At 49.9% G+C, this 14346-nt stretch overlaps 1 protein-coding gene across 2 annotated transcripts in view; it reads left to right on the forward strand.

The window, feature by feature from the left end:
• PER1 (period circadian regulator 1) overlaps positions 1-14346 on the forward strand; it is a 44226-nt gene that overhangs the window by 11672 nt on the left and 18208 nt on the right. For both annotated transcript variants that reach the window (XM_069646470.1, XM_069646471.1), the window contains exons 3-17: positions 46-144; positions 233-387; positions 1374-1495; positions 2037-2238; positions 2948-2999; positions 7539-7681; positions 9253-9331; positions 9938-10044; positions 10173-10326; positions 10994-11102; positions 11262-11393; positions 11554-11662; positions 12143-12299; positions 12528-12655; positions 13527-13727. In XM_069646470.1, the coding sequence (XP_069502571.1) occupies positions 46-144; positions 233-387; positions 1374-1495; positions 2037-2238; positions 2948-2999; positions 7539-7681; positions 9253-9331; positions 9938-10044; positions 10173-10326; positions 10994-11102; positions 11262-11393; positions 11554-11662; positions 12143-12299; positions 12528-12655; positions 13527-13727 (1949 nt within the window). The remainder of the gene's footprint in view (positions 1-45; positions 145-232; positions 388-1373; positions 1496-2036; positions 2239-2947; positions 3000-7538; positions 7682-9252; positions 9332-9937; positions 10045-10172; positions 10327-10993; positions 11103-11261; positions 11394-11553; positions 11663-12142; positions 12300-12527; positions 12656-13526; positions 13728-14346) is intronic.

Genomic DNA, 14346 nt, shown 5'->3' on the forward strand with positions numbered 1-14346 from the left:
TTCTGACTTCACTTTACTGAAATCTCTGTCACCCCTTCTCTGCAGCACAAACTCTCAGAGCCCATCCCCTCCGAGCAGCTCCATCGCCTACAGCCTGCTGAGTGCCAGCTCAGAGCAGGACAACCCTTCCACCAGCGGATGCAGGTAAGCAGACCTACCTACCCCCCAGATATGCAGGATGTACCGCTGCCAGCACTGTGCTGACTCTGCTCCCCTCTCTTCCTCCATGCAGCAGTGAGCAGTCTGCCCGCGAGAAGACCCAGAAGGAACTCATGAAGGCTCTGAAGGAGCTCAAGATCCGACTGCCCTCCGAGAAGCGCGGGAAGGGCAAGTCGGGCACGTTAGCCACTCTGCAGTATGCCCTGTCCTGTGTCAAACAGGTTCGAGGTGAGTCTGAGCCTCTTCCCTTCAGCCACGACCTATTAAAGTAGTCTTAAGGGATAAACTGGGCTTTACAATAAGAAATGTCTAATTTATTAACACCCACGCCTGAGAAATGAAAGTTTGGTACGTTTAGGAAGTCAAAAGTATTCTGTCTCTTAAGCTTGCCTGCAGCTGATCCACTCTGACCATAAGCAGTGCCCAATACTGGCACCCTCAACTGCTTTACCAAAGGAATTAGTCATGACCTAGCAGTCTGCCAACATTAGACAGCAGTGGCCTGTACCCTGTTGCCTCACCAGGCATCCATGCCACTTTATCCCTGGGCAATGTCTACTCCTTAACCCACAAACAATCAGTTCTTGCCCCATTTAGAGCTACTAGAGTGAGATGACTACTGCCATGTCCCTATCCAGCGTGTCTCAAGCATCTCCTTGGTCATTGACGCGTAAACTGATATGTTCCTACTACCCCGATCAAAGTAGAGGTATACATTCATCTGTTTCAATGAGATTCCCTATTTCATATTGTCCAGGGATTCCACAATTAAATGTGTCAATTCTTTAAACACAGGCATTTCTATGACTTACAGACACAAGAGTTGACAAGGGAACTGTGGTCCTGTGCCTCTTTTAGCCCAGGATCCTTTGAAGGCAAGGTGTTGCCATCTGCATGAAGCTGCCCACTTGATGTTCCATATCAGTCCCATGGTCCAATAAGTTTCGACATTATATCCAACTTGGCCAATGCTTTCAGTCTAGCAGTATGTCAGGACATGACCAAATATCCTGTGGGGAAATATTTGAACATAGACTCGGGCACAACTCTCCTATTGCACCTCAATTCTGCCCTGCAGCGCCCTATGATGTTCAAGCATCCTGTTTAAAGTGCTGCGTGGCTGGGCGGAGGGCGGGGCGGGGTTTGCCTCTCTACCACTGTTCCAGAAATGTAACTCGTTTGAAAAGAGCTGGGCCTTGTGTCTCCCTCTGCAGCCAACCAGGAGTACTACCAGCAGTGGACGGTGGACGACAGCCAGCCCTGCTGCCTGGACATGTCCAGCTACACCATTGAGGAGCTGGAGAACATCACTTCTGAGTTCACGCTTAAAAACCCGGTGAGTATCCTCTAGAAACCCTCCCTAGCCCTCTTCTCAATTGATGTCACTGACCGCATACTTTATAGATGCATTGATCTCGCCTGGTTTTTGGGCAATGGTGATATTTCCGGGTGATGGGCTCATTTATGTGGGCGATGTAGACATTTCTAGGTGGTCTTTTTTGTTTCTTGATGATGGTGGTGTGCATGGGTGATGTTCACATTTCTGGGTGATGGGCTCATTTATGTGGGCGATGTAGACATTTCTAGGTGGTCTTTTTTGTTTCTTGATGATGGTGGTGTGCATGGGTGATGTTCACATTTCTGGGTGATGGGCTCATTTATGTGGGCGATGTAGACATTTCTAGGTGGTCTTTTTTTGTTTCTTGATGATGGTGGTGTGCATGGGTGATGTTCACATTTCTGGGTGATGGGCTCATTTATGTGGGCGATGTAGACATTTCTAGGTGGTCTTTTTTTGTTTCTTGATGATGGTGGTGTGCATGGGTGATGTTCACATTTCTGGGTGATACTGATCATTACTGTTTTGCCGCACACAGGACACATTTTCTGTGGCAGTTTCCTTCATTACGGGGAAGATTGTCTACATTTCGGACCAGGCAGACTTCATCCTACGCTGCAAGAGGGATGTTTTCAAGGGTGCAACATTCGCCGAATTCCTGGCACCACAAGATGTGAGCGTCTTCTATGGCTCTACGGCACCCTTTCACCTCCCCTCCTGGAGTGCCTGCACGTCTGCCGGTAAGAACCCACGTATAGAAGGAAAACGTGGAGCAAGAGCTGGAGAGGAACGCTCGGGCTGGGAAGAAGCTCTAGATGCTTTCTAGATCAGCCGATCTTTAGACGCGTGTTCTAGAACAGTTGGAGCACTGAGTTCCCAAAGAGCTGGAGGAGGGGTAACTCATTATGCGGCACTCCAGATCTTTTGGATGTCAACTCCCATCAGCCTGAGCCTTCATACTCAGTGGTAAGGGGTGTTGGAAGCTGTAGGCCAAAACATCTAGAGGGTCAAATAATAAGGAACTATTGATCATGCTGGAAGGGGGTGTTCCAAACAGAGTTTGAGGGGACTCTTTCTACTGGGAACTTATGGATTTAAAAATCACGGTCCATGGAACAATTAGACTCGGATAACGGAAGAAACTCCTGGAACCCAAGTAGTGTCTGCATCGCCTGGTCACTCTTGATGACACAGACCCTTCCTGGTCTTCGATTTTACCGGTGGTTCTCAGTCCAATGCTCGTGGACTTGGATCAGCCTTTCCCGGAGTGGGCTAGAAGGTAGCTGGAATTCTGGGGCAGGCAAGAGTGAGTGAAGCCAGTTGAGGGACGTAGGCAAAGGGGAGATAAGACGAGGGATTTCGAGGTAGCATTCCTGCACCGTTGTAAAAATGGCCGATGCATTTTATAGTGTCAGGTTTTCTGAAGCCTTCTGCCCTCTGTTTCCACAGATGCTGCCCCCATGGACTACACCCAAGAGAAGTCTGTCTTCTGCAGGATCAGGTGAGTGTCTTTAGGAGGGTGGGAGTGGGAGATGGGAGTCCTCGGGACATGAGGAAGTGTTGGAGGGCAGGGCATAGGAAGAAGGGCAGACAGAGGTGGGTGCACACTCGGTCTCTTGTCCTAGTATCCTCATACATCTCCCTGATCCCATAGAGGAGGACTGGAGGATGAGCACAGATGTGTGCACCGTAGACTTTGTAAGCAGCAGCAGAATGTGCCACCTTTCATAGATCACACATGTGAGGGACATGGAGATGCTAGGCCCTCAGGTGAGAAAGGATTCCGTGCCCCCTCATTAATGGGCAACTCAAGGTACCTCCCCTCATGAACCATGCATGATGACCTGCACTCATGTGCCCCAGCGACTCGCTAGTGAACCACAACATATATTCACGGGATGCTGTCCGTCAGACACTGTAGGCCCCCCATCTTAGAACTGATAGATGATGCAGACAGTGTCACTAGAAGCCATGGCTCAGATTGCTGTCCTTCTGGTAAGTTGTGCACACGCAAAGGCAGAGCGGGAAGATCTGAGCAAGCGTATGAGCAGAACTTCAAGGAAGCAAACATAAAGGCATGCAATTGAAGTAACACGTCTTTAGTAGAATCAAACACACAACGGATTAAAACTGGGCCTGCTGCTTCCCAGGAACATGTTAATAAGATTATGACTGATACAAAGTCATAAAGTCTAGTGTCTCTGCCACGCGGCTCCGGCCTGTAAGAATCTACCGTAGTCACATGTTTCTAATGTACTTAATGCTCTTTGTAGAGAGGTGCATTTTGGGTCAAAAAGAGGATTCTTTCAGTCGCACAAATGGGGTGGCCCGCTCTCAGGTAACAGAGTCAATTCATTGTATTTAGCCAGAGAACATTACAAGGGCAACAATTCTCCTTCCAAAACCAAGCCCATGGTTCTAGAATTTAGCCTGGTGGATTACCAGTTCAGATGGGTGGGGAGGGAGCCAATAGATTCTGAAATCTATTGGTCTTCTGCATAAGACACATGGCACGCAGAGGAGATAGAAAAAAGAAGTTCTGACATAGCGCCCTGTAGCCTTGCCTATGGTCATCTGTCAGTCAAGTCAAACCATGTCAGCAAGCTACCGGGCTCCTGGCTGGCCCCCATGCACATGCCCACTGGAGACTCACAGAGAGCTGCCCCAGAAGACAGAACCTCATAGTCACACTGACTCTTTCTTTTCTGGGACCAAACCCTTGCTCCTGTTGCAAGATGGTTCCTGCTTAACAGTAAACACATTTAGCGTTGGGGTGCTGTGATATCAGGGTAGGCCGCAAACCTTCATTTTGTGGCTCTCTGACGACCACACAGAAGCAAGGGGGATTGTCAAAAGAAGTGGGCAGAGGACCCTACCTCTACAGCAGCAATTGAAGCATGGGGTTGAAGTCCATGGTGAGAAACAAGAACAGACACAGAAAACAGGAGATAGCCATCCTTTTTGCGGGAAATATAGATTAGTGACTGGCAGAGTCCAGAAAGTGCCGGAAAGCCCCCATCAGGGCTCTACACTGGACAACAAACTGCCTAACGGGGACAGATAACAGATTTTAGATAAATGAAGCGGCGCCAATGCTCTTATGTTGCCCTGCTTAGGGGTTACACCAATAAGAGACTGGTCTTTCCATGCAAAGAACTTTATATGTTCCCCCTCACACAGCAAATAGCCAAAACAAAATAATTGGGACGGGGAACCACTTGAATTGCCCTCCAATGGGTAGCCATGAGGCTTACAAATGAGGCATGTATTGCACACTGGGCACCTCGGCCTTTGGCCAGCGCGCCTCTCTTCTCTCACTGTGTTGGCATAGCGATGGACTAGAGGGTAAACCAACTTCTCGGGGAATCGGTGAGCTTTCTCTTTCTGTCTCCTGTATGTTGAATTATGGTCACCCTCTCTTAACCCCCCCAAATGTATTTTCTCACCTCCAAAGGCACTATGGTTGTCCTAATCCAGCACTCATCCTTCGGAGATGAGAGTTGTACGAGTAGTCGTGTTGCTTCTAGAAGTCCAGCGCTCGCACTGGCACTGTCACACCCAACCCCCGGCGATGTCATTGTGCAACATACATTTCTTTTACAGCTTGACTAAAAGAGCTGAATTTTCACTTAAGGGGGGTGGGGTGGGGGCTTTCCAACGCAGGAAGAAAGTTATGTGGGCCAATGCACGCCGCGCTGCTAATGACACCATCAGTGTGTTTCTGGTGCTAGATTTAATCTGAAGAACCAAAAATACAATTTATGGTGAATACATGATTTAGAAACAAACCCTCCTGGTTGCACTTATCTTCACAGATGAGGTACAGGAGCACTCCCCTTAAAGAGTGACCCTCATCTCCCTTGATTCTTATGCATTGCCATAACGAGTGCCCTCCCCGCTTCAATTTGTGCCATGCCAGTTTTAGTCCGGAAGTGAAACAAACACATTAGCCCTGAAGGGAAACAAACACATTATCTATTCTTAGAGGATTGTGTACGTGTGCGCGGCTTGGGGCTTCTTGTGCCAGCCCACCCTCTACTCTGCGTCAGTGCCTTCATTGGGAAAATTAGGAGCCGGAAACTGTGCTCCAGGGGGTGGGGGCCAAGAGAGCTGCGTGGGCAGCCGAGGGGGACAGAATAATTGCCCCCTTTATCTGCCGAGCGGTTGCGTCACGCACTCTGTATCAAGCCCTTTGTGGCGACTGATGGGGCGGGTGATGGGAAGGGGGGCTTCCCCATGCCGGAAGTGGGAGGGCAGATGCGGCTCGGATGTCCGGCCACGTGCTAGCCTCACCCAGCTGTGCCGGCTGACGCAGGCGGTCGCGCGCTGGGCGGAGGAGATCCTGAGAGGTCCAGATTTCTTTGTTGCAAAAGAGCCTTGCGGGTGGGGGAGATCAATGAAATTCATTTATAGAAGATATTAGTTAAAGTAATTGAGGGGATTCCAAATGCAATCTGAATGGGACCAGCGGGCGGATAAAATGAGGCCACTTAAGTGCCATGGGAAATGTCAGCCCATGCACAAAAGGCAATGAAGCTGCGTTGCTCTAGCGGGCCCTGCTAGTTTTTGCTCCAGGCAGTCTGTTTCTTGATTAAGGGGAAGGATTCTCATCTCTCAGAAGGAATTGAAAAGAAGTGGTCTAATTACCAAGCATGGGCTTGGCCTGCTGGCGTGTTACGCCATTTCACAGCCCTGCCCTGTTACCCCCACACAATACAGGCCAACTAGGACTCTCCAGCTATTTGTATGTGCAGTCCTGTCCCCTCCACAGATCGCCCACTTCTGCCCATCATTTGGTTTGGACCCAGGTACACCGACGTCGTTCAAGTGGTGTTAAAACTCCTGTGTCCTGTCCTTGGACCCAAGTGTTGGAGGTCAGGCTTTGTGCGAGATCTATGACAGGTCCAGCCATTTCACAAAACCGGTATACTCTTGCAATGGGAACAGGGTTGGGGAATTAAATCAATTCTCCACCATTGACTGTGGGCTCCGACTCCATAATTGATCCAGGGGCTGATGCTAGTCGCGTCAGGGATAGACCAATAGTCTTCCCCCGGATTTTGAACACACTGGGCAGAGGAAACTCTGCAGCCTACATGGGTCTGTAGACAAACTCCATGTTTTCCATGCTACCCAGATTGATGGCTGTAGATTAGGCAGCATCAAAGCATAAGGAGGGCTCTCGGTGTGTGTCGAGATGCACGGCCTGACAGACCCAACGGGGAGCTGTACTTCCCCCTCGCTGCAAGAGCGGAGAGGGGATACTAAAAAGCCAATTCACACTTGCAAACCCACTATGTGGGCCTACCAATTCAGGCAAGTGGCTTCAGGCACCCAGGCTGGTGCCAGGGATCCAGAGTTCACTGCTTTATCTCTAGGCAAGTAGCCTTCCTAGCCTCCCCTTGACAGCTTGCCTTTTGTGGAGGAATACAAACCAAACACACCACCCCATTGTACTCCATAGCTGGCCCGACATCCAACACTGGTAAAGCTTGACACAAATACAATAAAAATAGCTAGAAAGGGAGTCAAGGAGATAGGAAAACACAGTGGGCCTGAGCCTGCTGTGGCTTCCAGGGCCAATGACATCCAGCACATGGCACTAAGTGGATTGGTGTTTATATGCCCAATACAGCAGCCATTTTGTAGGTATTTACAAACAGGGACTGCCCTTTGATCACTGTAGGGATCAGGTCTGGTGGGGAGCACCTTGCCACTGTCACGGCTGGGGAGGGTGGCAGAATATGTGATAATCATGTTCCCAGAGGTATTATTTCCAGGTAAGCTTCCGAGAGTAGGTGGAGATTGGCGCTTCTCACCAGGTGTCGACCCCCACTAGCTCCGTTAGCAGCAGTAGTCATTGACAGGGTGAGGGCGGCAGGTGGTGTCTCAGGGGGGGCTTGTCATCGGGTGGGTCAATGACTTGAGAACCAGTCCTGTGCCTCCCATGCTCTGAGCACCTCTGCTGTTCTACTGCTCCCCTGCTGGCAGCCCTGGTCTCCTGTGGCCTCTGGTCTTATTGCAGGTGTCTGTTTCACAGCGGAGGTCGGGGCCGCGATCACGAGCTGCGCTACTATCCCTTCCGCCTCACTCCGTACCTCACCAAGGTGCGCGACTCGGACAACGCTGAGGGACAACCTTGCTGCCTGCTTATTGCTGAGAGGGTGCACTCCGGCTATGAAGGTAAGAGGATGAATATTAGAATATCCCATTTCTATATTGTGTTTCATGCTAGGTTCCTCCAAGCACTGTAATAATGTGTACTATGAGTGGATTTAATGGCACTTGATGAAGGGATGGTTCATTTACTGGAAGAGACTTTACTTGCGTGAGTTAGGGCTAACACCTGGGAGGGTTTGGGGGAGAAGGAAGTGGTCTTTGGGAGTGGTTGGGGGGTGCAAGGATCTTTACCTGAGAGAAGCTAAGATACCACCGAGTGACTAGTAATTGAGAGAGCAAGAAAGCAATAAATAGTGTGGGATTGCAGGAAGAGATGGTGGAGGGTGCCGGAGAGCAGTTCGGTGATGGGTGCTGGAGTTCAAGGTATAGGGTTAGAGGTGATCGGTTGGGAAGAAATAAGCAAAAATGGGGGGCACATGACTGTGGTCAGAGAGGAACACAGATATCTTTGGAGCAGTTTAGATCTGTGTAACATAATGCTAGCCTGCTGCTTGAGACCTATACAATCTGCCCGTCCAGGCCAATGTCTCCTCAGCTTGAGGCCTGGGCCTGTCAGTTCTTTGAAACTGAGGTTGGCTCTTCGTCTTGCACTCTAAGCCTGTTGGTCCTCTGACACCTGTGGGATAGCTCCTCTGCTAGAGGTGTGAGCCTATAAGACGTATCTAACTTGGGGGATAGCTCCTCTGCTAGAGGTGTGAGCCTATAAAATGTATCTAACCTGCGAGACAGCTCCTCTGCTAGAGGTGTGAGCCTATAAGATATATCTACCTGGGAGACAGCTCCTCTGCTAGAGGTGTGAGCCTATAAGATATATCTAACCTGGGAGATAGCTCCTCTGCTAGATGTGTGAGCCTATAAGATGTATCTAACCTGGGAGATAGCTCCTCTGCTAGATGTGTGAGCCTATAAGATGTATCTAACCTGGGAGATAGCTCCTCTGCTAGATGTGTGAGCCTATAAGATGTATCTAACCTGGGAGATAGCTCCTCTGCTAGATGTGTGAGCCTATAAGACGTATCTAACCTGCGAGACAGCTCCTCTGCTAGAGGTGTGAGCCTATAAGATATATCTACCTGGGAGATGGCCTATAAGATATATCTAACCTGGGAGATAGCTCCTCTGCTAGATGTGTGAGCCTATAAGATGTATCTAACCTGGGAGATAGCTCCTCTGCTAGATGTGTGAGCCTATAAGATGTATCTAACCTGGGAGATAGCTTGGCTGCTTGAAGGTTGAGCTTAAAAAGACTGCCTAGCCGCAAGGAGAGAGGAGAAGACTCATCTGTTTGAGGCTTGAGGCTATAGGTTCTCTGAAATTTGAGGGATGGCTCCCTGCTCCTTTGCCTGAGCCTATAATATCTGTGTAGAGTTAAGAGTCTCTGCTGACAGTGTGAGCCTGTAAGATCAGGGACAGTCCATCTTGTAGGAGGACTGAGTGTTATTATAGGCATAGCTCTGCACTCTGTTGTCCTGATGTGCCTTGCAGAGAAAGGCTATTGTAGGGTAGCAGGTGTTGGATAGTGTTGAAGTGCCATGTGTAACGATCAAATTTATAGATGCCCTGCTTTTCTGCAGCTCCCAGAATTCCAGCTGATAAAAGGATATTCACCACCAGACATACGCCAAGCTGCATGTTCCAGGAGGTGGATGAGAGGTGAGTGGCGTGAGATTGTGAGGTGGGGGCAGAGGTGCACAGGGTGTTGGGTCTATATGGGAGAACAAGAGACCTCTTACCCTAGGGTGCATTGCCTATTTGGTGGGAGGTGAATTCCCTTGGTGTAGAGGGAGTGCTCCCGGGGGCAGTTGTAAGAAATTGAAACCCTGTGTGTGGGGCTGTCTTGGTTGGAAAGAGATGAGAAATCTGTCTGTGAGCTGTAGTCTACCCCGGGGGTGTGAGCCCTTGGTGTGGAGGACAATCTGGGAAAGGGAGGGGTGAGAGACCTAGGTGTGGGAAACCAAGTGCTCAATCTATGGGAGTGTGAGGTGAGTGCCCCTCGTGGTGGTTGCAGTGTTTGGGTGTCTGTGCCTATATACCATGCCCCCCACACAAAGTGTGATTTATTTGTTAGAGAGTGGCTCTCTTCTGTAAACTTGCAGTATGTGGTATCAGGGCATGTATTGCCAGAGTCCACCGTGCCACTGGTTTGTGCCATGTGCAGGGGGTGATGATATGGAGGTGAGTGTTAGGCTGTAGGAGGGAATGAGCTCCCTTTGTTGGCTGTGCTCCTTCTTACACACATGACATCATCTTTTCTTCCAGGGCTGTCCCTCTGCTTGGATACCTGCCACAGGATCTCATTGGCATGCCTGTCCTTTTCTTCGTGCACCCAGAGGACCGGCCGCTCATGCTGGCCATCCACAAGAAAAGTAAGTTGGGTTTACGTTGTGGAGAGGGCTTTAGGAAAGACTTGAATGACCCGAGGCGTTGAATGGTGGTACAACCGATGGGCATCAGCTCTGCTTCTTTTTCTCTGACCTTTTTCCTTTTTGTGCAGTTCTGCAGTACGCAGGTCAGCCCTTTGACCACTCACCCATCCGCTTCTGCGCCCGCAATGGAGAGTACGTCACGATTGACACCAGCTGGTCCAGCTTCGTCAACCCATGGAGTCGCAAGGTGTCCTTCATCCTGGGCCGGCATAAAGTGCGCACGTAAGTAATCAGTGGACATGTGCACTTAGGAGAGGTATCAGAGATGACACGTTGGAGATGTGCAAATGAATTACAGAAGTAAAGCCATGTCCTGAAGAGAGGACGTTCAATGTGTTGAAAGTTGGCTGTGTGTGCTGATAGCTGCCTGCAGTGGGCTGAAGGTTAGATACTGAGGACTGAAGGTTGTCTCCTGGCGGTGACCCCCATATGCTGAAAGTTGTTGCTGAAATCTGGACTAGATATTTAAGTTTACTTGTGGGTGCCGGGGCACTTGAGTGCTAAAGGTTTTCCCTCTTTTGAAGATTAACCCTCCATCTTGAATGTGGTTATACGTTATTTCGTCGATCACATTTTCATCGTGGGACTTTTCATCGCCGACCCTTTCATCGCCAACATTTTTTTATTTTTTTAAAATTTATTTATGGGGGGCTGTACCCCCCCAAACCCCAGCTTACCTAAATAATCATACCCCAACCCGCACAAACACCCCCCCTAAAAAAAAAAATCTAAAAAAAAATTTTGCCGATGAAAGGGTCGGCGATGAAAAGTCCCACGATGAAAAAGTGGTCGCCGAAATGCGTGTATACCCTTGAATGGGAACCGTGTATGTTAAAGGTTGCTGTGCACACCGTCATTGACTTCCATATCTATATTCTCATGTTCTCAGGGGTCCCCTCAATGAAGATGTCTTCACCGCTCCCAAGGGGTCAGAGATGAAGCCCTTGGACCCAGATGTGCAGGAGCTGTCAGAACACATTCACCGCATCCTACTGCAGGTGAGTTCACTTGTAGTTACATTTAGTAGGGGGATTTGGGGTACTACTCAGAATGGTACACCCAGTCAGTTCTTTTGAGGTCCCGTCACTTGCCTGCCATGCAGTAATTGGAGTGTGAACATCCTCTGGTCCTGAAAACCGCTCTCTTCTTCTTTGTAGCCTGTGCACAGCACCAACCCCATGGGCAACGGCAGCGGGGGCAGCAATGCATCGCATGACCATCTTCGCAGCAACGCCTCCTCCAGCGATGGCAATGGGCTCCCAGTGGAGGATCTGAAGGCCCTCAAACCGGTGGGTATTCTTACCGGCCATGCAATGCCATTCTGTTCCCAATGCCTTCTGTGGCCCTGCAGATTAGTGGTAGGGGGAGGAGAGACGGGAGTAAAGTGTGGAGTTCCAGTACACCACTGTTGGGAGTGACGAACCCTAACCTTTGTATATTTCTGCACAGATGACCTTCCAGCAGTTTTACCAGGACGTACACACGGTGAAGCACCAGAGCCAGCAGATCTTCATCGATTCCCGGGTTACCATGCCGCCACAAAATCCCCCAATGCCAGGTATGCACAGCAGTGTCAGAAAGAGCTAAAGGTGGCATGGTGCAGGATGCCACACGCCCCCATTGAAGCAGTCCAGACCGCATAGATTCCTGTTCATGGGCTCCCCAGCAGAGAAGGACCTAGAATAAAATAGGACACATAACTAAAGTGTAGTGCACCTGTATAGCTTGCGAACATAACTTCTATTTTCAAAGTCTGTATCTATGTGCACAGCTTACTTCCGCTTCCTTACTTGTGTTCAGTGCACATCTATTTATTTACCAGGCTGTTCATATTTCTGTAAATCGGCGCAGAATAGGGGTTTGCCACCTCAGTGGCTTTTGCGCCTTTTGTTAGTCTTAAGCTGCTCTTGCTGTGTCACCCTGGTGGACGATCCAGACCTCAAGAACGGTCAGGTCGCACCTGCTCTCGCCCTGTTCTTGAGATGTGAACTTAGCCCAGGAGGACATTTGCAATGGAGACTTCCGTTTTTCATTTCAGTGTTGGCACCCCCAAAGCCCATCGTTACCCAGTCGATGGCAAGCCGGAAGGAGACCACAATCAGCTTAGGAAAAGCGGTGACGTCTGAGGAATCGCTAAGGAAAGAGCCTTCTAACTACTCCTATCAGCAGATCAACTGTTTGGACAGCATCATTCGGTGAGTGTTTAGTGGTATGGGGATGGGAAGGGATGGGAAACAGGCAAGTGGGGAAGAATGCGGCATGGCTGAGACCTGAGTGGGTGGTGTGATGTGTCTCGCCTGCATCCATGAATTGGCCACTTCCCTGGAGCTTTGGAATGCTCTCTTCCCTTACCCCACATTACCAGTGACCCTTTCGAATCCTGCCATCTCTGACCCACTCTGTTACCATCTCTCATTACTCAGGTACCTGGAAAGCTGCAACATCCCATGCACGGTGAAGAGGAAGTGCGGTTCATCATCCTACACCACTTCCTCTGCATCAGACGATGATAAGCAGAAGGCTGTCAAGGAGGCCACTGGCACCAAGAAAGGTAAGATCCGCCACGGGACCTCTCTTTATACCCTCCTCTTTCATGCATCTTCCTTCCCTTGGCAGCGAATGGGTGGCAAGAGTGGCTTGGCTTGCTTTGCGCTTCCATGGCTGCGGCTGTCCAGCATGTGAATATGTTCATTCAACCATCCCCTTCTGCAAGAATCGGGCAGTAGTTTGTGGGAGGGGGGAAGATGCTGTTTTCTGAGTTTAAGCCCTTTTCCCTTCAAACGCCAACCATGTCCCATACCATTGTAAGTTCACTGACCTGCTTAATTCTTCATTGTAATGACTTGCTGGATGTGCTTCCCGCATCCAGCCTTGTATGTGACCTCAAATACGGCCTCTCCCATTCCTCTAAAGCAATACAGTTTCTAAATGTAACCCCCACTCCCAGCGTTGAAGGCATAATGTCCTGGATCCCAATGCTTTGCAACATCTCTGCCCGCATCGGAGGACTGTTAACTCCTACCATAACTCGTTTTGCTCCCTCTGTTCATGAATGTAGTCCTTTCACACCCAGTGTAGGTTTGCCACTCCTGCCAGAGCCCAAAGGCTACTTATTGTGCATCCCACAGTCTTGGGATTGTGCTTTTGCCTGATGACTATTGATGCGATTTGAAGGCCCATCCCCTTTGCTCCCACTCTTCTTGATGTCAAAGGTGTTCCCAAGATGGTCTGGAGGTCATGGGTGAGGACTGGCCCCGGCCGCACCACCAGCAACACCCCGGAAGGTGTGGATTTTGGTTCAGCAAAGGGGTGGGCTGGGAACAGAAATCTGAGGGACCGCGTCGAGCGGGAGAACATCTTTGAACATATCCATCCATCCTGCCGCTCACTCTCCACTAACTGGTATTTGTCTCTCTGAACAGATTCCACCGAGGAAGGATTGGCTGCCACGGATAGCCCGTCCAAACGGCAGGACCCTGAGACGTCGGCAGCGGCAGTGGTGGGAGCTCCGCTCACACCGCTGGCCCTGCCCAGTAAAGCCGAGAGTGTGGTCTCCATCACCAGTCAGTGTAGCTTCAGCAGTACCATCGTCCACGTGGGAGACAAGAAGCCCCCCGAATCGGGTACTTCCTTCTCCTTTGGCCTTGCCTACTGGGGTTGGGTTTGGGGAGGAGTGGGAATGAGGTGGATGGAGAGGACAAAGATGCTGGGCCCTTCTTGTCAGGGAGAGTCTTGCCCCCGGGCATGACCCTCCCTGCCAACGGGGGCACAGGGCTGAATGGCAGCACGTAGGCCCTGCTGCACTTCTCTCGGCTTTAAATACCAGTGCTATCTCTCAAGGATGTGTGCTTCTCTCACTTGTACTCTGCTAACAAGGCTTCGCGGAGCCCCTTCTGCGGGCACCTGCACCACCCAACACGAATCGAGAAGGCAGCGCAGAGGCTGGCTCAGAAGATTTCAGCCACAGAAGCACCAGGACCTGAATGTGACTAATCTTTTTGAGCACCATCAACACCGTCAACACTATCACCATTACTGTGATTCCGCGTAGAAATACCGAATTTAAAATAACGAGGCTGAAAAGGACAGACTTATTTTGGTCGAATTTTGAAAATGCCTTTTTGTTTAAAAAAACACCCCCACTGCCCCCCACATTCCCCTTCCTTATTTTATTCCCTTACTCCACCCCCCATCTGTTTTTACCATGAAAAAGTACAAACAAATCGAAAAATTTGATTTAAA

Source organism: Ambystoma mexicanum, chromosome 1p (assembly GCF_040938575.1).
Source record: "Ambystoma mexicanum isolate Mex_15411 chromosome 1p, UKY_AmexF1_1, whole genome shotgun sequence".
NCBI lineage: Eukaryota > Metazoa > Chordata > Amphibia > Caudata > Ambystomatidae > Ambystoma > Ambystoma mexicanum.